Genomic DNA, 25,171 nt, shown 5'->3' on the forward strand with positions numbered 1-25,171 from the left:
CATAAGCTTGGCTGATCGCCCACTGTGGGAAATCCCCTACTGATAGCACAAGGAATGTAACACCTTTCCTATGTATATGTGGAAGGAATTAGTCCCCTCCCGACACCGACACACACACACGTTTGCCCAGTCATGGTGAAAGTGCGGGGCGGCGGTTGTTTGGGGAAGTCTGACCTGTCCGTCCCACTCGGCCTCCCTCCTTCCTCCTCCTCCTCTTCCTCCTCCTCTAGGTCCGACGTGTTGAGGAAGTCAAAGCTCTCGAGCGCTGTCTCCACCGTTAGGCTGACGCTGGAGGAGCGGCTGCGGCTACAGCCCTACACACAGACACACACACACACACACACACACACACACACACACACACACACACACACAGAGAGAGAACACACGCGAGAGACATCAGATCACACACATTGTGGGTTTTGATTAATTGACTGAATCCTATTCCCTTCCAAAAATTAGATTCAGGCTTTTAAATTTACATTTACATAATATGGTGTGGGTGTGTGTGTGTGTGTGTGTGTGTGTGTGTCTGTGTGTAGCATTTCCAAAAACTGACTGAATACCATGCACTTCCTCAATCACATTAATTTCTCATGAAACTGAATGACCAGTGGCTTGGGCGCTTAAGTGCTGTCCAGAAATGACAATTAGCCAGCATATTGCACTATAGCCTTTCCCAGGCTGGCAGGCCAAGGTGGAAGGGACTGGCTAGTGGGTTAAGATGGTTATCCAAGGGGTCAGCCAAGAGGGCAAATTTATATTGTGTGTGTGTGTGTGACAAGAAGGAGACACCCAGCCCCAGACCCCCTCCCCACACTGCTGGGCTGGAACATCTAAGCCACGGAGGCCGGAAACACCGCACCCTGAATGCAGTCTCTGGAGAGTCAGGCAGGCAAAGAATACATCTCCCACCTCTCCTGACACACACACACACACACACACACCCCTCCAGTCTCCTTTTTATTTCTCTTCATGACTAAGCCTCATACTCACACACACACACACACACACACACACACACACACACACACACACGCACATGCACATACAGTAAGTAATTAAGCTTGGGGACTTACCGACAGTGCTTGTTCCAGTTGTCTCAGCTCCTGTTCCAGGACCTGCAGCTCTGGAAACTGCCCTCTGTAATCATCCAGAGAGGAGATGACGCCAGTCAGCGCCTCGTCCAGCCCAATGTCCACTGTCTCCTCCCCCTCACTGTCCGAGGGCTTGGCCTCTACTGCAGGCCCAGGCTCCTCCTCGGCCTCCACCACAGCCACATGGGCCCTCACCACCATGGCCTCCGGCTCCTGGCTCGGAGCGGGGGACTCAGTCCTGGGAAAGGCCGCAGAGTCACCCTGCTGGACCAACGCCTCCTCAGTCCGTGACGACGAGTCCATTGACCTGGTCTCCTCGGAGAAGGCCTTGGAGCTGATCTCAGAGTCAGCCTCGGACGCCGGCTCTGAGGGGAGGTCCGGCTTGGGCTCGGGCTGGGGCTCATCAGAGGCCGTGGTGACGGAGCACGCGTCCGAGTCCTGCTGCCCCGCGGGCAGCTCCTCGGAGGACAGGGCCTCGTTACAGGAGCTTTCTGGCTCCGATGCAGTGCTGGGTTCCTGGGTCACCTCCACTGCGGTTGCAGGCTCCGCCCTGACTGGCATCTCCATGATGATGTCGTTGACTGATATGCCAGACGCGACCGAGGCCACCTCAGATGGCTCGACCGATTCGCTGGTCGACCTGTCCGTCAGAGCGCCATCCACGCTGCTCTCGCTGATGTGACTCAGCGAGCGCGAGTATCGGGCATGACCATTTGGCATCTCCGTCTTCCCAGCATCCACGGCGGCGGCCGCTGCTGCTGTTGTTGTTGTTGTTGCAGCTGCCAACGCCACAGGGCTGGCTTTGACTTTCACAGTTGCAGTCTCTTCCTCCTCCTCCTCCTCCTCCTCCTCCTCCTTCTGATTGGCTAGGCGGGTGGGGGTGGAGGTGGCGGACTCGCGCGGGGCAAAGGAGATCTCGATGGCCGGGGCGGACGCCTGCACCTCTGGCTGGACCACGTTCTTGTTGGTGTGGCGTAGGCCCAGGGAGAGCTGGGGGCTGGACGAGTCGTCGGACGACTCGGAGGAGTTGGACCAAGCCGTGCCATTCTCCACATCCTCCTGTCGCCGCAACATGTTCTGAGAAACAGAAAGAGACAGAGGGAGAGAAAAGCGAGGGGGGGCAGAGAGAGAGAGAGAGAGAGAGAGAGAGAAATTGGTGGGGGATGGGGGGGTGAGACGCAGAAGTAGAAAGAGAGAGAAGAAGGGAGTGGATGAGAGGCAGGGTGCGATAGAGAGAGAAAAAGGCGAGACAGAGAGAAAGAGAGAGAGAGAGACAGAGAAAAAGAGAGGGAGTAGGAGGTAACATACATAGAGATTAGAAAGGGCATGACATGCTGTGGGTCGGAGTCTCACATGGACTCCCTATGACCTCCCTCTATTTCATAAATGAACATGGTGGAGGAGATGAGGGAGGGGGATGCCACTGAATGGGTGTGAGCTACCGTAAAGTGAGAGAGCGGCAGCGATGCAGAGAGAAAGATGGGGGGGGGCCGGATGTGTGGAGCCTTGCCGTCCATCCCTCCGCGCCTGGTGACGCCCTCGCTCTCGCTCTCTCCCTCACGTGGGCCCCATTACGGCCCAGACGAGTCTGGCATCTGGCCCAGAAAGCAAACAGCCTCCCTGCTCCCTTTAATTGAGCTCCCAGTTATCCAGTCACCGCCTCATTGGGCAAGCCTGGTTGTCCCATCAAAACAATAAGAGCCCATCTGACCACTTAACTGAAAGTAGGCTCTGTAAGCTTTCTGTGAGAGACGGCCGATTTATGACAGATGGGGAACTGAAGCGACTCGACTGCAATTACGCACCAGTTACACCAAGTACATAAAAACAATGAACATTTTGCTCAACTGTAAAACAAAATGTACTATGTGTTCTACAAGGATGGTTGATAACAAGCATGAAAAAAACTAATACACACATACACACACACACACACACAAACACGAAGGACATTTGATAGTGTTCCAAAACAAACTTACAAGAACTACACACACATTAGAATTCCTACAACTATGACTACTACTAACAACAACCACTGACTACAACTACTGACAACTATTTCTAAAGTCGATCGATGATGTTTTTTCTCACTACAGACCTCCCGTGTTGGGGGTCTCTCTTTTGATGGGAGGGACGGTGTGGCAGGGGAGGGGGGGTCCTCCCAAAGGACTTACGTGTGGTTGTCCGAGATGGACGGAGGTGACGTCGCTGCAGGAGCAGCTCTGCGAGAGCTTCTCCGCCAGCGTGTCACGGAACACGTCCAGCAGTGACCAGCGCTGCTTGGGCGCCATCCCCCGGGGAGCCGTCTATGGGACGGGGGCAGGGGGATGCGGAGCGGTGCGTGAGGCAGGCGTGCAGGAGAAGAGGGAGCCATGAGAAAAACGAAACAACGAGACACTTCCGGGCCAGGTGTGGCACGCTAACTACACAGATTCCATAAGGCTGGAACTCCTAACACTAATGGCAGCTAATGCCGAAACCGCTGGAGGCCACGTACAGAAGCATGGCGCCTAAAAGGTCAGGGGGTCAGGCCCCGTAAAGGACTCTGTAGGCCTGCAGGTTTGCATTCATAACAAGCTGCAGCAGCACACCTGACTGCGCCTATTGAAACAAGTGATCTGCCTTCAAATGGCTAGTTTTTATGTTCTGCCTGCTATGCGTTTGCTTGGGCTGCTTGACCACAGTAATAAAGAAAACATGTATGCCTTTCCTGCGTCTAACTCACCTGGGGTGGGGGCGTTAACGAGGCAACTGCACATGCCCTTCCAACAAAACACTAAAACCAAACACACGATTATGGAACAGCACAGAGATGTTATAAACATGGCAACTATTGTTTCATTAGTCTCCATGTTTGCTTTGAGAGCATCAAAGAGCTATGAGGACAAGTACAAGCTTATGAGGAAATAACATCTCCAGAATCAACAAGCTAAAATGGAGCGAGTGTGGGGAATAATTAATGACAGGAGGGAGGAGAGGAGATCTTTTCACCTGTTAATCAAAACTATCCTTTGGGACAGGCTTATCTAACCTTCTCCAGACTATTCACTAGATGACTTATTGTTGCACTGAAGGAATAACAGCTTTGATTCCGTTCCATTCCAACTCCCAGTGCACTTCAACAAGGTTTTCCTGTCTCTTGGTGGAACCAGACAGAAGGGAGGAGTCATTTGTGTGGGTGGTGTGTGAACGGGACGAGGAGAGGAGAGGAGAGGAAGTGATGTAATCTGACTCACATAGAAGGCCTGCTCGCGCAGAGACGGCGTGTCTGGGGGACTCTGGTTGTAGGTGGAGAAGCGCTTGTTGACTGTGGGAGCTTTGTTGACAGTGCTGGCAGAGGAGGCCTGGTCGTCCTTATCGAAGGGGCTGAGAAGAGGAACGGGGACAGTGGAGATTAAATTAAAGGTGCTCTGTGGAGTTCTGTGGGCTTTGAGATGTCTTGAACGCAGCCACAAAGCACTTTTCCATATTTAATACAGCACCACATGTGTTGCAAAGTGATATTACACAAAACTCAGACCAACACTAGCATGTTTGCTTGCTGATTTTAGTGGAGACCAGAATAATGAATGTCTGCACACTGGAGTAGCACCCAATATTTAATTGGACTAGAAAATGGCAACGTTTTGACCCAACAGGGTCTTCTTTAGCTGTGTGACGTAGGTGTGAATACAATAACTTGAAGATTTTTTGAGAGCTTGAGTTTGAGTGATGAACTACAATGTGACGTGATGTGATGTGATGGACTTACTTCCAGGTGACCTCCAGGCTCAGTTTGATAGTGCCCAGGTCGTTGATGTCAACAGCCACCGTTTGAGGCAGCGCAGCAAACAGGTCCTTGGTCTCACAAGACACGCTCCCCACCACCACGTGATTGGCTAGGCTCTTGAGTTCTGTTACCTAGGTGATCCCAAATCCAAACATTTTACAGTGAATGAGGCAGGTCAAGAAAATCACAGTATAGCAATGGGTAGATGGCTTTAGTATGAAGCTTGGGGATCTAAATTCCCACAGGCCCTAATTTGTTTCCTAACACAACCCAGTCTTGATGAAGATCAGAAGCATTCTTATCATTTGCGTCTCAGCAGGGCTCTTCCCCTCTCATTTTAAAATACACTCATAGCTTTAAAAAGAAACAAATAAATAAATAAATAAATAACTTTGAAACTTCCTCCATTTTGTCCTCCGTCCTTCCTTCCTGTCTGCACGCCACAACCCCCCCCTCCAGCACGTCTCCTGACCTTTGCCAGTGACTTTCCAGTCCCCTGACTAGTGTCCAATGGAACGATTGGGGGGTGGGTAGGGGGGGTGTACAGAGAAAACAAGTCAAAGTCCAGCTGTTCTAGTCTCAGTGTGCTGTTATGTCCATTACATTTTGACACACAGATGTGACTGTGTGAGTCTGAATTTATGTGGCTGTGTGAGTGTGTGAGAATGAGAAAATATGCGTACAAGCATTACTGAATGCATTGGTAACACTTTACAATAACTACACCCAATTCATCATTATTCATATTATGTATGAACAAGAAATTACTAATAATGGAAAAAAATTAACTAATAAGTAACAAAGGCTTACTAAATGATGAGTTGTGTGTAGTTATTATAAAGTGTTACCAATGCATTTGTTTGTGTGTGTGTGTGTGTGTGGAAAAAGTGCAAGTGTATACATATATGGCTTTTATGAGAGTGTGTGGGAAAGTGTGTGTGTGTGTGTCTGTGTGTCTGTGTGTGTGTGAGGAAAAAGTGCAAGTGTATACATGTATGGCTTTTATGAGAGTGTGTGGGAAAGTGTGTGCGTATGTGTGTGTGTGTGTGTGTGTGAGTGAATGAGTGGATGTTAGAGAGCATGATAGGAAGAAGAAAATAGAAAACCAAATAGGCTACGCTGAAGACAGAGCTTGCGTACGACCTGCCCTCACCTTTATCGACAGGAACTCGGTGATGAGCGGCAGGAAGACCATCTCCTCGCTGTCCCACACCTGCTTGCCGTTGATCTCGATCCGGCCCCGGAGCTTCCACCGCTGACGACCATATTTCATAAAGATCTGCAGGGGTCAGACATCTTAGTTAGAGGTTAGACAACATAGACGGACAAGGCCTTGGTGAAGATAGAGGAACTTACAACTGCTTCAAACAATGAGTGTATTACAGAGATGAGCATTTTAGGAGTTAGTATGTTAGTATGTTTTATCTCACACTTCTTCTCACCACTGCACTGCTTTACACTTCTCACCACTTCACATGCTTTCCAGAGAAACATCAATTTGCCAAATGAATGCATGTAAATAAATCAGCAAATTGATTGGAGGTCCTATCTTTATATTATTTTGCTTGAGACACTATAATTTTGTGTGCACGTCATTGGACCCCAAAACGTGTCTACATTCAGGGTTAAATGGAAGCTTGGAAAGGAATCACACACGACCACACAGAGTAGCACTGTGTACACTGATGAGGAACAGCGAGTCCATTTTGTAATCTTAACAGATAATCTCCTTCTACACAGACTTTTTCAGGCCTGTGCCCCATCAACGACTTTCTCTCAATCTCTCCCTCCATCTCTTACTCTCTCTATTTCCCACTCTCTCTCTCTTTCTCTTTCTCTCGCTCTGCTAGCAGACCCAGGAGACTGTTTAAAGCCTGGATGTGAGGAAGGAACAGACTGCCGGTGCTGACTCACTCAATCGATGAGCCTGTCAATCATCGGGCGGCGTGGCGCATGTTAAACAGACAGAGGCCACACTGACACATTAACGCCACTCCTCTTCCAATTACCCTACGCCTCCCCCAAATCTGCTAATCCACCAGAGCCCAGCACACAGCAACCCCCCCACCAGCTGCACACACACACACACACACACACACACAAGCACACACATACACACACGCACTTTCTTAATAAAGTAATGCTGTTTTGAAGAGGATGAATGATGATGTCAGTGCAGCCATGCAGAAAGAGCTCCTGCAAGGAGGAAAGCACTGGAGGCAAACAGAGAGTCCGAGAGAGGAGGGAGGGAGAGACGGAGGGATAGAGAGGAAGCGATGCAGAGATAGAGAGAAGGAGGAGAGGAAAGCAGAGAGGAACTCAGTGGATGTAAAGGAGGAGGATTACCTCGTACTGGTCCCCTGCACAGAGCCTCGCGAAGCCTGCCAGACCTAGGACACACACAGGCAGCATGATGTGGTCACTAATGTGCAACAACAATAAAGTTCCAATACAAGAACACACTGGTAATAAAGGATCATATTGGGAGCATTATACTTGTCATTTAGCTGACAGACTTATCCAGAACGAGTTACAGTGATTATTTCATTTCACTTCACTTTAGCATATAGATATAACAAAATGTTTCTCTTTCTCCACCCTCCTCCTTACAGACTGTAATCCATTCAGATCCATTTTCTAACATATTAATCCAAGGGCAGGGACTTCTCTTGCACCGTCCACGGTCACCGACCCATGCGCCTCGACTAGCGACTCGAACATACCTTTCATTTTGATATGGAACTCTCCAAGTTGATTTTCCAGCTCGTTTTCCAGCATGCACATATTCTGCCAAGAGAGGAGAGAGGAAAGGAAAGCTTTATAGAGAGAACAATTTGAAACAATGTGGTAACTTAGCCCAGCAAAAGAAAAAGAGGGATATAGACAGCAGCGGATTGGGATAAATGCAGAGACCAAATTTCCCTCACGGGATCAAAAGAGTATATATACTTATACTAGACAGACCTAATTAGAGAGGAGAGAAAGAGGAGAAAATATAATCAGATCAATGCATTGAGAGCCTGCTGACCTCTGTGTATTCCTTGAAGCCCTTGTTGGCCTCGGACAGACTCTCCCTGGCCTCTCTGCTGCTGCTGGACGCTGTGTAGGCCTTCACCATCTTATTCGCCCCGTCCCGCAGTCTCCGCTGCATGCAGTAGGCATCATACAGCTCGTCAATCTGCAAACACACACACACACACACAGACACAGCTCTGGATAAGTCAACCATATCATTTCAAAATGAGTTTGTGTACTACTAGGCACATAATGACAAGAAGCACTACAACTGCAAAATCTCTCTCACACACACAACGTGTTACAGCATGTCTTTGATAAGGTTGATGTGACATTACAAGAGGATCATCAGAGAACAACTTTATGTCGAATATGAATTAAAAATGAACTGGTGAATTATTGTACTATTTGTATATTTCCTAAAGGTTGAACAATGCTTTCTGTGTGTCTGGACCTAAAGAATCCTATGGTTGTCACGACAAAGCAACAAAGCAAATGTTTCATGTTCAATCTGTTTTCTTTTTTTTAACACAAGCTTACTGACACTGCAAATGACATAGCTCATGTACAAATTATAGTGATGCACTTCTCTGGTGAATACAAACTTTATGAAAATGCATTGTAGATGTATGGACTGAGTGAGCCAGCCTCTTAGCGTTAATCTAGCAGAGAACCAATCTTGTTTGTGTGCATTGCGGTCTAGGTTCCCAGACATTCCTAATGGAGGTCTCAGCACCAATACTTGAGAGCATGTAATTGCACCTAATAGAGATGAAATTGGTCCTTTTTCTTGCTTTCTGACACTTTTACAGCCACCCTAATGAGCATGTGCGGAAACCAACCGCAATGCAGCGAGAATCCAGATGGCTTGGTGAACCCGCCCACACTGCGCCACATATAAATACATCCAGCACTTCCTGTGCCTGGCCTTTCACGGCTCTTATTGCTTCCTCCCACTCCTCATTGTGCTGCATGTGTGTGATTAACTTTTTATTGATCTGTCAGCAGAGCAGGGGAGCAGAGACCCTGAACCTTGGGCCTTGACCAGAAACAGGAAGCAGTAAACACTCAGTCAGAAAACACACACACACACACACACACACACACACACACACACACACACACACACACATACACACTTCCATAGACAAGCAAGTATAATTACTAATTTGGTTATACCTACATGTCAGTGGCCAGTGTGCTTACATGTGTGAGGCCACACCCCCACCCCCAATACACACACACACAGACTCTCATTCATGCATCATGATAAACAAAAACAAGCATCACACAGCCATTCACCTGGCTGAGAACACATCTGTTTCAGGTCAGGGGATAAGTGTGTTAACTGTTGATGTTGTTTTTGAGCATCTCAGTGTACATCACTAACAGCCTAGCCTCTTTCATTCACACATACACAGAGACAAACAAACACACACACACACACACACACACACACACACACACACACACACACACACTACACTTTCATTCACAAAGTCACCAGTGAGCTTCCATCCCACTCCCACCCTTTTAAAGTCAAGCTAGTCCCATTAACAGAGTGGGGTTACTGGGCATGTTAATGACGGCGTCTCCTCTCAACCCATATGGTGAGAGACAAAAGCGAGCTGCACACACTCCGGTATGAATGAATAAGTAAACACACACAGTTAAACACACACACACTTTCCCATACACACACACACCATTCAGCTGCCCATCTCCACGGGAGGCATGACTTTACGAGCCAAAGCTGAGGAAGCATCTTCCTCCACTCCTCTTTCACTTCTACGCAAGGACACACATCCCTCTCCCCTCCCTCTCTCTCTCTCTCGCTCTCCCAGTTTCTCTCTCTCTCCATTTTTTTAAAAGAGCACACACACCCTGGAGCAAAGCGAAAAAGGCTTTCGAGCATTTCACTCATCTAGAACAAAATGCAAACAGACCGCCTGTTAACTGGGCTTTCAGTCTGTTTACGAGACAACTTTCTGCAGTGACGTTCTTCTACTGCCTGTTTATCAGGTCAGTGCTGTTCCACTACTACAAATCAAAACCCCTTCAACAGTCAGGACAACCAAGTCAAGTCCATGACCTCCCACACTTTTTGAGGCTTGAAAATACTTTGACGCAGACATTGTTGAAATAAAAAATAAAAACAAATCCCTCCCTAAGAATACATTTGGGTCTGGAGATGAGATGACCGGGTCTGTGTGAGCTCCGCACGGTGGAGAGGGAGTAGACCAGGCCCCGGGGCAGAGGCACATGGAGGGGAAGTGAGCTGTAAGGGGAGAGCCCAGCCCAGCGGGAGTGGAGGGCTGACCTGCAGAGGCCCAGGCCAGGCCAGGCCCGGCCCCACACAGCCCACAGTGCTCTCCGGGAGGACCGCCTCTGCCCTGCTGCCGTAATGGCTTATGATTAGAGGAGAGATGTTCACCCACCGGGGTGCTCAGTGAGAGAGACTCAGCAGGGAGGAGGAGAAGGGGGGGGGGGTTACTGACAAAATCCTCTGCAATGCAGAAGCAGCAGCCCTGAAGGATTACAAACTCCACTCAGTAGGAGTGTCCCCCATAGATCGGCACACAGCTACACAGACACACACACTCTATAAATGCGCATAAACACATATAAACACAAACACACACAGATACACACGCTCAGTTTGCTATAAACAGACTTCTATAAACACACTGGTTTAGCCCTAGAGAAATCATTACTCTCCAGGAGGTAAAAGAACAGTGGAGAGAGAGAGAGAGAGAGAGAGAGAGAGAGAGAGAGAGAGAGAGAGAGAAACCAAGAAGGAGAAACAGATTGATTCCTCAGTGGTTCCCAGTCGTCTCTTTCGGGCTTATCTGGAGGTGGTTAGAGCGACTCAGCCAGTCAGGCAGGCCATCTGAAGCTTCTGGAGCCTCCGTGCCTCTCTCCTCTCTCTTCCTTCTCCAACACCATCCAGCAGTGGTGGACAGCAGAAATCCCCTACTGGTTGTGCCCCAGGACTTATGGAGGCGATTCCTCCCACTGCTCCCACCATATGCTGCAAGTGTGCACTAATGAGCAAAGACTGAGGCCTGACGCAACACATAAAAAGCAAAGTTTGGATTTTCTAATGTGGCCCAACTACATTTTTTTTACTGGATCTATGCTCACCATGTCAATGGCTTCTAACAAGAACAAAAGCTAAAGCTCTTTGTGTTGATTGAAAACATGTTCCTCAAGAAGCCACTGCCAAAGGTGTTTTTGGTTATACACTGTTTATGGCAGCTTTTCATCCTGATGAACAGCATTTTCAGCCTTACAGCCTCCTGGAAGATGGTTCCAGAATCTATGATGTTTTTTTGAATTCTTTCATAGAATGTTGGCTCCACCCAGACTGAAGCTGGCAGGAAGTTGTGTAAGCCAGTGCCACTGGAGGAAATCAACCCTGCAGATCTGAGAGCTTGTGCAATTCATGACCGCAAAGAGCTCAAACTCTTAGCTCAGTTTTCAACACGCAAAACTAGCCTTGGGAACTAGCAATGTGTCAACATCCACAGCAAACAATGGTGCACTAAGAATATTCACCCAATATTCACCTGTGCCCTGACTGAACACAAGAAAGACCAATGGAATACATGGGTCCCAAATCTGAAGTAGTAAAGCTACACACAATGTGTTAACTGATGTGCATCACTGGCCAAATTAAACTGGGTCATTTTTGGCTTGCCCATCCAGCCGACGATTTGAAAACACAGCCTGTGGCAGGGTCATCTTCACGCGGGTCAGGTCAGCAAAGGGTTAAGTTTACTTTTCTTACATCCCGAAATGCCTGCCCCCCCTACAGAAGGTCGCCTTCATTGACCCACATAAAGGGAGGGGGGCTGCCTGAGGCACCCCGCCACTCGTAAAACGCAAACTAATATCACACATCAAACACCACCGGATTGGAGAGAATGGAGGTGGAGGAGGAGGAGGAGGAGGAGGAGGTGGAAAAGGAGGTGGTGGAGTCCAGGCCCTGGCAGAGAGACCAGCTGGCCCCAGTACAGAGTTAAAGCAGCAGCTCGCCCTGCCAGACAGGAATGCCCTCTGCCTGTGACCCATGTCCCTGCAGACTGCTGCCTACGCATATGTGTGTGTGTGTGTGTGTGTGTGTGTGTGTGTGTGTGTGTGTGTGTGTGTGTGTGTGTGTGCGCGATGTGTGTGTGTTGGCGCATGTGTGTGTGTGTCTGTGCATGTGTGTGTGTGTATGTGTGTATGTGTGTGTGTGTCTTTGCGTCTTGTAGCGTGTGTGTGTGTGTGTGTGTGTTTGTTTGTTTTTTAATGTCTGTTTGTAAGGTTTGTCTGTCAGCTTTATGTAACAAGTCAAAAATGGCCTGCTTGGGGCAGGATGAAGAGCAGCTCTATCTGGACAACACATCACTGAAGGCCAAGGACAGAGTTCAAGGGAAATACCACACAAGTGGACAGATGACAGATGTGGGCTCTAACACACAAAAACACTTGACACCCCCAACACACGTACACACAAACACACACTGTTGATGTTGTTGATGTTAAACTCCATGTTTAAACAATATCTTCTATTGACAGTGCAAAATAATGTTTCTAATGTCAGTAAAAGACAATTGAAATTGCTTTAAGTTGGTTTGTGTGTGTATGTCTATGTATGAGTGTGTTGTAGGGGGAGGGTGTGTGCGTGTATCTGTATATGCCTTGTACTTTAACTACGTCACTCACTAAGCCGCCCACAGCATGGTCACTCACTCTCTGGCATTCAACACAAGCCCGGACCTGCCTTAGTTCTCTGTGGCCAAACAGGCTTGTGCTACAGGGGGCACACACACACACACACACACACACACACACACACACACACACACACACACACACACACACACTGTACAAGCACACGATTTATGCACACTTAACACATCTGTCCCAGCCCATGTTGTGCTGTTGCTGACCTGGTATTGCACACACTATGACATTTCACCAACACGTCCACATTGGCCTGCTTACTCACTCCCACTGCACATAACAGACATAAAACAAATCAGCATGGCCCAAACACCTCTGGCACCTCTCTAAACACGCTCCCCTGGGCCTCCTGATAAACATCTCCCCATCTCCAGCCCATATTCCCATTAGCAGCCCTCACCTTGCTCTGATGGAACTCCAGCCGTCTCATGAACCTTTCAATAACCTTCACTTGCTGTGGGAAGAGTAAACAAACGTAAACAAGTGTAGGAGTATGCACTCAACATTTAGCCTGTTAGCCAGTTGCCCTGATATGTGTAAGTGTATACTCTGTGTGTGTGTGTGTGTGTGTGTGTGTGTGTGAGTGTGAGTGTGAGTGTGTGTTTGCATTCTTGTTGTTCCTAGGAACATAGAGCATAGCTGCTGACTTTGGAACTGCACCTCACTAACTTGGCAGAGATGGGTGCCAGATCAGGCCCATGGCTGGTCCAGGGTCAGTTAGTGAATGAGATTATGCTGAATGTCTAATGCTGGATGGCCAGGGTCAGTTAGTGAATGAGATTATGCTGAATGTCTTAGAATGGATGGTCCAGGGTCAGTTAGTGAATTAGATTTTGCTGAATGTCTTGATGGTCAAGACAGAGCTACTCACCTTGTCCAGTTCATATAGGAAGCCCTGTAAAAAGAATACCACATTATCAGCATATAGATCTAACAAGCTTGGTTTAGCAAAATGTATGTTTCTAGCTATATATTTCTATGTGCATGACGGACACCCTGTCAAAGAGAGCGATGCACTACCTGTACACAAGTGTTAAAATGGTTAGTAGTTTCTCTCTTTCTCTACTCAAGCAAAGCCAGAATATTCAAATGCATAACAGAATATTCAAATGCATAACAGAATATTCAAATGCATAACAGAATATTCAAATGAATAACTCCACAGTGTTAGATGTCATGTCACAAGTGAGCTGTGTGAGAGTGAGTGAAGTGGAAGATGATGGTGTCCTAAAAACAGACACATGTTCCTCACCAGGCGGGAGTTCCTCTTGGATTCCTTCATCTGCCTGCTGAGGCTGTCCAGCTCCATCTGATGGACCTGCAGGTAGGACCTGAGCACCACACGCGCACAGCACACACACACACTTAGTACCTATGGGTATAATCACACCCATACACACACTTAGTACCCATGGGTATAATCACACCCATACACAGGGGGGACTATGGGGGACGTGAGACTGCATGTAGTGCAATTCTGTGTGAGCACAAGTTGTGCTGTTATACAGTATAGATTAAGAATAAACAGCTTCATACATGATTGGAATTCTTATCAGTTATCAGTCTTATCAGTTAACTTTTTATTACCTGGATTGGCAAGTGATAGCCAGAATGTATGTATGCATGTGGGTTTGAGCTTCTGTGTGTGTTAATACAAGGTATGTATGAATTGCATGATTATAGCGTGTGTGTGTGTGTGTGTGTGTGTGCGTACTTGTGTGTGCGGTGCGTGTGCGCTTGTGTGTGTGTGTGTTTGTGTGTGAATGTGCTTGTTTGTGAGTGTGTGTGTGTGTGTGTGTGTGTGTGTGTGTGTGTGTGTGTGTGTGCGTTGTGTGTGTGTGTGGTGCGTGTGCACTTGTGTGTGTGTGTGTGAATGTGCTTGTTTGTGCGCGTGTGTGTGTGTGTGTGTGTGTGTGTGTGTGTGTGTGTGTGTGCGGTGTGTGTGCGCTTGTGTGTGTGTGTGTGTGTGTGCGTGCGTGTGTGAGTGTGCTTGTGTGTGTGTGTGTGTGTGTGTGTGTGTGTGTGTGTGTGTGTATGTGTGTATACTTACTGCAGGCCTCTCTTTAGGGCCTCGTAGACCTCATCCAGCCTCTCAGGCTGAGGCACCTTAGGGGGCACTGATTTGGCGGAGAGGGTGAACATCCTGCTTCCTCTGTTGGAGGCTTTCCTGGTGCACCCTGGGGTGCTGAACACAGCGAGGGACCTGTCATCCACAAACACACACACACAAAAAAATATACAAACTTTATGAATCTTAAAATGAGAACTGGTTTGAAGGCACACGGAATTCCAGCACAGAGACACAGAACCTGATCTATGTCTAAGCCAAACTATATTAATTCATGTAATAATGCTTCTTAACATGTGACATTTAGTCAGGCTGTCTCATATGACAAGCACATGGTGTATGATACTTTATCACAATGAGTCAAATGCTGGTGTTATTAGTTGTGCTAAATCATCCCCCAAGTATCATACGCCTAACACATCACATGAAGGATCTTTAGTATGTCCATGCATGAATAGCAAACACTGAATGGTTCAAACATCCCCTCTGACCTGAGCCTGTAAGTCAGCCCTAGGGTTGTGCACTCGCCCCCTTCCCCTACCGGGTACCTGCCTGACTGTGCCAACCCAGACTCGAACCCGCAAACTTGCAGCACCTTGGACGGAGAGGCGAGCTTGCTAGCAAGGAGACTAACACCAATGGGTGCTAGCGTCTGTCACTAGCACATCTCTTAAGGTGTTGGGAGTGAGGTGCATGTTCATATTACACAGCTAGCCTACTGCACCAGCTGGCCATCATTACCCTAAAGCTGAAATCCATCAGGAACACCACTTTTACCATTCCCAAGAGAAGCTAACCATAGAGTTAAGTTCTGCTGCAAGCTCAGAGTCCAAAGCAGCACAAAAACAGCTGCCCTACACATGCTCTTCGCCCAGTTATGTAATCATGTGTCTGTGTATGTCTGTGTGTGTGTCTGTGTGTGTGTCTGTGTGTGTGTCTGTGCGTGTGTGTGTGTGTATATGTCTGTGTGTGTGTGCGTGTCTGTGTGTGTATATGTCTGTGTGTGTGTGTGTGTGTGTGTATATATGTCTGTGTGTGTGTGTGTCTGTGTGTGTGTGTGTGTGTATATTTATGTCTGTGTGTATATATATATATGTATGTGTGTGTGTGTGTGTGTGTATATGTCTGTGTGTGTGTGTGTGTGTGTATGTCTGTGTGTGTGTATGTCTGTGTGTGTGTGTGTGTGTGTGTGTGTGTGTGTCTGTGTGTGTGTGTGTGTGTGTGTGTGTGTGTGTGTATGTGTATATGTCTGTGTGTGTGTGTGTGTGTGTATGTCTGTGTGTGTGTGTGTGTGTGTGTGTGTGTGTGTGTGTGTGTGTCTATGTGTACATGTCTGGCAGGGGATGGGATATCTCTGTAACATCTTCCATGAAGGTCTAGAGAGGAGCTAATGACGAAGCGGATCCCAGCCCTAACCTGACACGCGTCCGGTCCAGTGTTTCAGTCTGAGGCTGCAGGGAAAATAACCGCTGCCCTACACATGCAAGTCAGGGCTCCCCCATCAGGGGCAACATCAGCAACCTCACATGAAAACACAGATCGATAGCTCTTCTGAGAAACACAAGAGCCGATCGATACGAGCCTCCATTCATTCAGCAGAGGAGACTCGCAGCTCAATAGGAATAAAGCAAAGAGATGAACGATTGCCCCGGCAACCTGTCTCTTTTAAATACAGCTGCAGCCAGCTTTTGTTTAGGGATGTCCTGAAATAGAGACGCAAAAAGTTTCCATCACAACTTTTTCCCCTGTCTACCGATCCCTTCCTTCCTCTTTATTTACTCAATCTCACCATTTACATGTATTTGAATGGATCAATTCACATTATTTACTGTAGCTCATAAGCTAGTGTTTTAGTCTAAATAGAACCATGCATACTCGGTGTAAGACGGAACTTCACAATTGTAATCAAAGCCCTAGCATAACCTTTAAGCATTCCTCTGGTCTGTGAAAAGAGCTACAGCAACATTCTCAAATTGGCTGCAGCTCCATCCTTGCTTACTTCCCTTTTCCAGCCAGTTTTTTTCCCCTTCACTTCCTCTCCTTTCCTCCCTCCCTCCCTCTTTCCTCTGTATCACTCTCACTCCCTCCATCTCTGCTCCCTCTCTCCCTGAATTTAACATGGACTCTGGTTGGCCTTGTTGTGAGGATGGCAGAACGGTCCATTAATAAATCATGACAGCATTCTTCATTCCTGCCTTTCTTGCTTTAACATGGGGTCAGAGCAGGTCACACTGTCAGATGCAAACATGCATTTTTACATGCATGCACGCTTGCAACACACACACACACACACACACACCCACACACACACATAGAGTAACAAACTATAAACACCTTCACACCCCACTGCAAATATCCCTATTTGCTCTGAGTGGCTGTGTTAATGTCAAAGACAAGACATCACTGCAGTTGAACAGAGAGAGTAAAAGGCTGTAAAAGGCCAGCACACCAGCACATGGATGTGTATGTTCAGATATGGGTACTTTAGACCTGCTTTACTATTGGCCTCTGTTAACTCACCCCTGTCGACTGCTATATTATATAACCCTTAGGAGAGTCTTTACAGAAACCATTTTCAGGAACGAAGGAAAAGCCTCTCCACCCCAACTCTCTTCCCCCTCTCTTTACTTTCTCTCCCTCTTTCTCTCTCCTCCTTGTTTTCTCTCTCTCTGTCTCTCTCTTCCCTGTCTGCTCTCTCTCTCTGTCAGCTACTGCCAGGAAACAAGCTCTGCTGGACATCCTGTCAGGTGGAACTAGCAGCAGACATCCTGATTAAAGCACATGTGTGTGCATGTGTTTGTGTGTGTGCATGTGTTTGTGTGTGTGTGTGTGTGTGTGTGTGTGTGTGTGTGACAGTATGTCTTGGCTCATTTATGAAAGCATTATGTGCATATTGTTTGTGTGGGTCTTTGTGGCTAGTGTTGGGGTGTTTGTGTATTTGCCGTCTATTGGGTAAGGTTTCTCACCTATAGGGTTTGTCGTAGGAGTTGACTCCGGCGAAGGACTGACTCCTAGTGATGGACCGGGAAACAATTCGGCGCGAAGGCCGCACGGAGAGGGACATGGTGGACACAGCTCTGGAGGGACTCCCTGTAGAGACAACACAGGGGACAGGGGGGAAGGCATTAGAGGTCGCACTCATGGAGGGAGGGAAAACATTTGAGGTTACACCGTGGAAGTATTAGTCACAGCTGCTCAGTGGTTCAGAACCAGACATCACAGAGAACTAAATATATTTATTAATTAAACTGAGGAAGATGTTTCAAGGGCTTTGTCCTTGATCGAGAACTTATGTAACCTTTTTTATTTTCTTTCCTTTTTTCCAGGAAAGAACCCTTTAAAATCTCATTATACACTTTGGGTTCATCGCACCATGAGTCTATTGGAGGGAAAAGAAACTTCAGTGTCTCTTCCTTCAGTAAAAGTCCATGAGATTATAGAGCGCACAGACAGAAGCCTCTACAGACTAACAGCAATTATTTTACATCAAAGCACCCCACTAAGCCAGAGCACTTTCTGAAACCGTTACATAAGATTGAACATCAGAACCATTCCCTCGCTCTGACAGAAGATTGTTTTTCTCCTCATTCCTACCAGGGGCAGAGAGAAAAATAACATCCTGACGCACCAACCCCAACAACATGCCACAGGCCTGTCCCGTTCCTCCTGGCCTGACCATCTTTCTGTCCCAACAATCGGAGTGATCTGTTTGTACACAAGCGCACCCCGTAGCGACTGCTCTTGTGTTGATGGGTGCGGGTGCGGAGAGGAGCAGAGGAGCTTGGCAGCTAGCGAGGGGCACTGACGGGAATGGCGGAGGCTGTGACCTCCTCTGAAGAGCCCCAGCTCCAGGCCCTGAAGGTCAAACAAACGCTTCCTGCCCCATCTCCTCTCCTTCCTGCCCCCTCCTCCCTGCCTTTCCTCTACACAGAGCCATGATGGGGCGCTACCACCCACCCACACCCGTCTCTTTGGTGTCTCCGACAAGAGCACAGAGAATTCCACCCTCTTCCTGAGGGGTGTGTGTTGAATCACACAGAAACACACACACACACACACACACACACACACACACACACACACACACACACACACACACACACACACACACAATCAGGATCAGATGATCCAGTCAAGGTGACAGCAAACACACACAAAAGTGTTGCTTCTCAGTCAGTAGGTATTGCACAGGTCTAAAATATGATTGCACGAGTGAGTGTGTGAAAAGCTGAGAAAACTGATAGAAGGGTGCTAGGAAGGACAGCAAAGCAGAGAAAGCAAGAGAGAGAGAGAGAGAGAGAGAGAGAGAGAGAAAAGAGAGCACAAAAAAGAGAGAGAGAGAAAAAGAGAGCACAAGAAAGAGAGAGAGAGAGAGAGAGTGAGTATGTACAGAAACATAGAAAGAAGGACAGTCTCCTGTTTTCCCAAGACCAGATAATTCCTCAGTGCCTTGCCAGTGCAGCCAGAGTTCATTGTGAGTAATCGCTGCGGACGTCCTTATCACCTAATCTGGGGACGCAGTGGCAGAAGCAGAGGCTGAGCCTGGGACAGGGACTGTACAGCCCAACCTCCTGTTCACAACAGGCTCTTTTATAAACAAGGCCTGTCGCTGCAGCCTCGACCCACCCAGCTCACGTCCTTGGAATGCAGGGATTCTGCAATCTACCCATTGAAAGTCACTCGCACAGGGATCCATCCAACCAGGGATCCCACTTGCACAGGAATCCTCCAATAGGGATCCATCTGCCCTTAACATCCACTCAAACAGGGATCCACTTGTCCTTGGAACACACTGACACCGGGATCTGCCAGCCCTTGAAACACGCTCACATTGGTATCCACAAACCAAAGGAAGGGACTCCAAGAAGGATTTACAACCCCGCCTACACCCGATGATCAGCTAGTCATACTAGTAATATTAAGCCTTGTAGTAGTAAAAACATAATATAATCATTAACAATAATAATAACAATACACATGGAATATGCAATACCAATAAAAAATAATATATTCAAAGTGTACGTAGAGATCAGTAGAGATAAAAATAAAAGGAAGGAATAAAAGAGAACTGAACCCGAGCTGTGTAACATGTATTAAACGCAGAAACACAGACATATAATGAGTTCAATAAAAAAGCTCAGGTCTCCCAGGTCAAACAGACAGTGCGGAAAACAGAGCACAGATCGGCAGCCAGAGTGCTCTGACCATCCTCAAAGGCATCAGACGGGTAACTCGAGACGCGTTGAAGGGATATTTCATTACTTATTACCAAAGGCCAGTTGGGTTTTCAGCTACATATTAGCACATAAGACATCAGTCAGAAGCCAAAGCTCAGATGTAAATGAGAAGAAATGTGTGAGGATCAGATAAAAAAAAAAAAACGAATCCTTACCAGAACTCAACAAACCCACTGCAATAATATTGTCGTAACAACTGCCATAACAACACCACCACACACAACACACACAAACGGACATGCCCGCACACACCATGACCACACAAGCTCAAGTGTGTATGAACTGCTGTTTTGCATTAAGTGTGAATGGCGTCACTAGCCGCCCCTTAACCAGGGAGCTGCAGGGTATTTTGCCAGACAGCCGGGGTGGGTAGAAGGCGTTCCAAGCATTTTAATGAACAGAACTACAAAAGCTATTTCTACTTTCCCTAAAATGGACCAAAAAAAGCACAGTCATCAAAAAAAAGGACAAAAATCTGGGCTGTTAGAAAGTTTTCATAATGTGAAATCTGATGCGCTAGGCAAACTTCCTGAGGTCAATACCCTGTAGCTAACATGTAGCAATTGCAGAGAGTGCGCTTTTTTGTCCTGCTAATCGCCTCAGTCAACATGGCTTAAAATAATTGTGTCTTTTTGTTTTGGATCAACAGAGATACGCGGCTCCTTGGATACACTGATGGCACCACCGCTGACTTGAGGAAGTGAGCCACGGTTTATTTATAAAAGCTGTCAGGGTGGAGTGGTGACAGGAAACCCAGTCATGCACCGTGACTTGCATCCCTCTCCCAACACCTCGCTTGCAGCAATGACAACACCTCACAACCCCACAATGGGCCGTCTGGCCGGAGAACAAGGCCTTTCTCTGCCCTGTAACCATGGATGGCGGAGCATACCAACTAGCTCAAGGGGGGGGGGGGGGGGGGGGGGGTGGAGAGGCGTTCCATACAGATACCCCCTCCACAACCAGAGAGCTTCCATCCGTGTGTGTGTGTGTGTGTGTGTGTTGGACTGGATGGAGGCTGAGAGAGGCCCTGCTGACCCCTTCACCACATCTCTATGCCCCCCCTACACACACACCAACTCCAACCTACCCTACCCGAGCTCTCCTGATCTCATTCACCGCACCCAATCCTCTCTTCCTGATTCTCCACCACCCCTCCAGGCAAAACAGGCTTCAGCCGGTCTCAACAAACACAGCTCCCTGGTGAGTCCGGACACAGGGCCCCATCCCACAGCTATACGCCAAGGCACCAAATGCTGCACCCATCCCATTCCACCCCATTTCTTCCAAGCTTGCTCTTGGCGGTCAATTAATATTTCATTAGTCTTAATCAAAGACCCAAGGATTCCAAATGCAGAAATGTAGGCTAAAGCCCTTACCGGGTTTTCATCAGTGTCATAATTAGATGTTGGCCGTCATAAAAGATGAATGTTCAGTCAATCTGGGGGATATTTAATCACATCCGCAAGATCCTTATTTACCCCCCACTTGATCAATTAGTGGCCTTTAATTGAGTTGTAAAGCCTTGTTGAAGCTCAGCAGCCGCCCGGCTTACTGAACAAACTCATCAGGCGCTGAGCACATGGCACAGGAAACGCCTCAATCCTGTAGGAAGCTGCATGGAGCTTTTTCTTTCCTCCTTTCTCTAATACCGCTCAGGAAGACTGTCTAGAGAAATAAAAACATCTGGAGCAGCCGAGAGAGACTCTTACACAGCGGTCTCTCTCTCGCTCTCTCTCTCCCCCCTCCCCCTCGCCTGTTGACATAACCTATTTTTCCTTCATCACCATGAGAGATGTCCAGACTGAAAGGGGAAAAAATGAACTCTCTTCGTCAAAACAGAAAACAGAATTGACAATGTAAGTGAGAGAGAGAGAAAGAGAAAGAGAAAGAGAGAGAGAAAGAGAGAGAGAAAGAGAAAGAGAGAAAGAGAGAGAGAGAGAGACATAACCAAAGCAACAAAGGAGAGCTGTCAGCAGTCCTGTACGTCATTGCTGTAAATGCTGCTAACTGTTTTGCCTGCCATCAAAAACACCGACCTTCGCTAGAGTCCCCGTCCACCCGTGAGTCGCCAGGGAAACAGGACACGGGCAAGTGACACATCCCCCTCCTCTCTCCTGCCCTGTGCAGTTCAGCTCAGTTCAGTTTAGACAGGGGCCTTTCAGTCGCCCGTCGCCTCAGCCTCGAGTCCAGAGCAGTCGGTCAGTTACCCCCTACACACTGGAGCTGAGTCAATGGTACTGCCAGGCTGGGCCCGCAGTCGTGCCCCCTCCCTAACACCCCACACCCCCCCCCCTGACCCCCCCCCCCCCCCCCCCCCACCCACCAGAAGTGCAATGAGCAACCACACCCCCTTCTTTGGTCAGCACTGGGGCTCTCCTACCTGTCCACGAGGAGGTGGGTCCACTGAGGGATTTAGTCCAGCCAGGATCACACAAGGTGTGAAGAACAAACGTTGAGCAATGTAACGAGAAAGAAAGAATGACAGAAAAAAAGAGAGAGAGCGTTACATGAGTGGGCACGCACTCCGGGTGAGGGTTAAAGCATTTCCACAGGCTTCCATTGGGTGAGCGTGTGGTCAGAGTGGGTCAGAAGCCTGTGGACGGGTATGTGGGCATTGTTTGGCTCCCTTGGCCTCGTTCCAGGACCATTCTAGAACACAAAGCACTGGGGGCAGCAGGGTGTGGCCATGGTGGCCTCTTACTACCCACAAGCCAGCCCCTCTCACATGCTCACAAACAAACCCAATGCTCCAGCACCCCTCCTCACACACAAACACACTCCACAGCTGTGTGGCTGACATATGTGGGGTACTGTAATGCATGAACATGGCCATTGTGGTGAGCATAACCTCACAGGATGCAGCACAGCAGCAAGCTCTAGACGCTGAAGCTGCCTGCCATTTCACCTCAGGCTAGAACACTTGTTCAAATGTGGCACTCTGGCACTCCATATGCTGTGGTTAAATGGGACGTTTAGTTCATGGGGTTTTAGCTACACATTGATTTTTAGGGGGGGGGGGGAGTGAAGATCAATAGTGATAGGGTGCCAGTACTCAAAGAAAGGAAGAAAGAGAAAGGGAGGTGGGGGGAGTCAGTCACCCTGTTTGAATTCCAGCCATGACAGAGACGCATGTGGCAGGGGGTTGTCTACTGTTCACTCTCATGGGGGCACAAGTCAGATATTAGCAGCAGGAGAGGTACTGGCCTCAGACTGAATATTAAGCCAGTCTACGCCAAGGATATATTGGACAAACAGCCAGGGGGCAGACAACAGAGTAGGGAGGTCACCAAGTTCACTTTCCGACTCCATAATTTGAAAAACACAGCGGTAAGCACATACTGACAAATTACACTTCAGTACGACTAGCAAAAATAATAATGATGGATTTACACTAACCAATAAAGTAACTAAATATAGACGAACTGAGAGTAATAATCTAGTGAAATGGGACAAAGGGAAATAAAAAGCTCTTCTTTGTTTCCCCTCTGTTCCTTATCTTGAAAGGTAAGGAGTTCTTGTGGTAATTAGGACGTAGAGTCGTTAAAAAAGCACACCTGCAGCCCCCCCAACTTAAATATAGATGCTCTCTCAGGATGCTTCCTGTCCACCTAAGCAGGAAGTGACCCGCATGGGGCTCAAGAGGTTATGTGACTGGTGTGGAAACCCCTGAAGCTGCTGGCGACAGCAGCTCCCCACAGCATGCCCTTCCTTCCATTCTCTCGGAGACCAGCTGAAGAAAGCAACACACTCATCATGTTCACCCCCACACCCTCCTCAAAGTGTCCACACACACACACACACACACACACACACACAGTAGCCAGCAATACATTGCCCTGGACTTTCCAAAAGGGCCCGCACCCCTTGGCATTCTTTGGCTGTGAGTGGATGTACTGGGTTTGTTCGTCTCCTTACTAAACATCATAACACCTACACACTCCCACGATCTTTATAAAGAATCCCCAGGAATGATCAAGCTCAGAATGTTCCATCCTCAAAAGAAGTTCTTTGAATCCTCCTGAGAGACACAAAGAGCCCCTCACATGGAGGGTTTTCTGTATTGAGCCATTTGTTGATATTCCTGGGGCATATGCAAAGAAAATGTACATTAAGATAAATTATGTCTCAAGGAGCTGTGTCTCAACAGCCTGTGGTAGTCACAAGGCTATAATTACAATAAAAGGTAATATATAAAATTGGCAGCAAGACCTGAATGCCCTATCTGAATGACCATACCGCATCCGATCAGTCATCTTGAAGGCCCTGGAACCCTTCTTCCCAGTGAGAGAGAACTGTGAACCGAAACACTCAACAACAACAACAACTAGCTGGTTTCCATCAACCCAAACACACACACAGCTCTTATTTTTTATTTTCATGTTTTTGGCCCACCACCACCCCCCCTCTTCGGAGGACAACTTTATTTTTTATTTAAGTAACATATTTTTCAAGTGCAAATACAATTGTCCTACCTCAACCATTTATGTGACCCTGGAATCGTATCATATAGCACCACGTGAATTGATACTTGAATAAAACACATGAAACGCAATAAGGTAACGTAGACAAGTGAGACGGATAGACAGACAGATAGACAGACACACAGTCAGACACGCAGACAGACAGACACGTAGACAGACAGACACACAGACAGACAGTGGGACAGGACGATGACAGAGCTGACAGGATGGGACTCAGTTCTTTGTAATTGAATAGAAAGGTCTGTGAGTGGTCATGGTAAAGGGCTTTGGTAACATGCTATGTTTGGGTGTTGCTAGTGTGTGTCTATATGTAAAGTGGTGAATGTAGGGGGGAAAGGAGGAAATAAGGTTAAATAAAATAAATAAATGAAGTTTATTAACACACACAGCTCTTAGATGATGTTGGAGAATCATCAGGACAGCCTGTTGACAACTCCCTACTAAGGAGGTCCAGAGAAACACAACCTAAGTACTGATGACTGAAAGGAAAACCTAAGGGAAACATATAGCCTGCCAACCATTCCACTCCACACTCATAACCACAGCCCCTCAAAGTCCCCTGAGACAGGGCCAACGCCAACACAGGAGCTCACAATCGAGGGGGTTTAGTGATGGGCTGTGTTTTGGGTTTAAAAGGCTGTAGGCTAGAAACTTCTGTGAGGGGAAACTGTGTGTGTGTGTGTGTGTGTGTGGGTGGGTGTCTTCAGCCTTCCCTCCCTTAGTTCTAACTTCAGCCTTGACAAACATGGGTTGAACAAACTCTGAGCAGA

At 47.7% G+C, this 25,171-nt stretch overlaps 1 protein-coding gene across 6 annotated transcripts in view; it reads right to left on the reverse strand.

The window, feature by feature from the left end:
* Nucleotides 1-25,171, reverse strand: part of ripor1 (RHO family interacting cell polarization regulator 1) — a 71,263-nt gene that overhangs the window by 8,033 nt on the left and 38,059 nt on the right. For 3 of the 6 annotated variants that reach the window (XM_048256815.1, XM_048256814.1, XM_048256813.1), the window contains exons 2-15: nt 17,647-17,770; nt 14,663-14,815; nt 13,865-13,943; nt 13,484-13,507; nt 13,013-13,066; nt 7,895-8,044; nt 7,590-7,653; nt 7,213-7,256; nt 6,020-6,145; nt 4,849-4,997; nt 4,334-4,463; nt 3,272-3,403; nt 1,080-2,174; nt 175-314 (exon numbers count right to left, since the gene is read on the reverse strand). In XM_048256815.1, coding sequence (XP_048112772.1) covers nt 175-314; nt 1,080-2,174; nt 3,272-3,403; nt 4,334-4,463; nt 4,849-4,997; nt 6,020-6,145; nt 7,213-7,256; nt 7,590-7,653; nt 7,895-8,044; nt 13,013-13,066; nt 13,484-13,507; nt 13,865-13,943; nt 14,663-14,815; nt 17,647-17,744 — 2,438 coding nt within the window. In that variant the 5' untranslated portion in view covers nt 17,745-17,770. Of the gene's footprint in view, nt 1-174; nt 315-1,079; nt 2,175-3,271; nt 3,404-4,333; nt 4,464-4,848; nt 4,998-6,019; nt 6,146-7,212; nt 7,257-7,589; nt 7,654-7,894; nt 8,045-13,012; nt 13,067-13,483; nt 13,508-13,864; nt 13,944-14,662; nt 14,816-17,646; nt 17,771-21,956; nt 22,036-25,171 lie in introns of those variants that run through there. The other 3 variants (XM_048256812.1, XM_048256816.1, XM_048256817.1) reach the window with 3 other exon arrangements.

The sequence above is a fragment of the Alosa alosa genome, chromosome 11 (genome assembly GCF_017589495.1).
Source record: "Alosa alosa isolate M-15738 ecotype Scorff River chromosome 11, AALO_Geno_1.1, whole genome shotgun sequence".
Lineage (NCBI taxonomy): Eukaryota > Metazoa > Chordata > Actinopteri > Clupeiformes > Clupeidae > Alosa > Alosa alosa.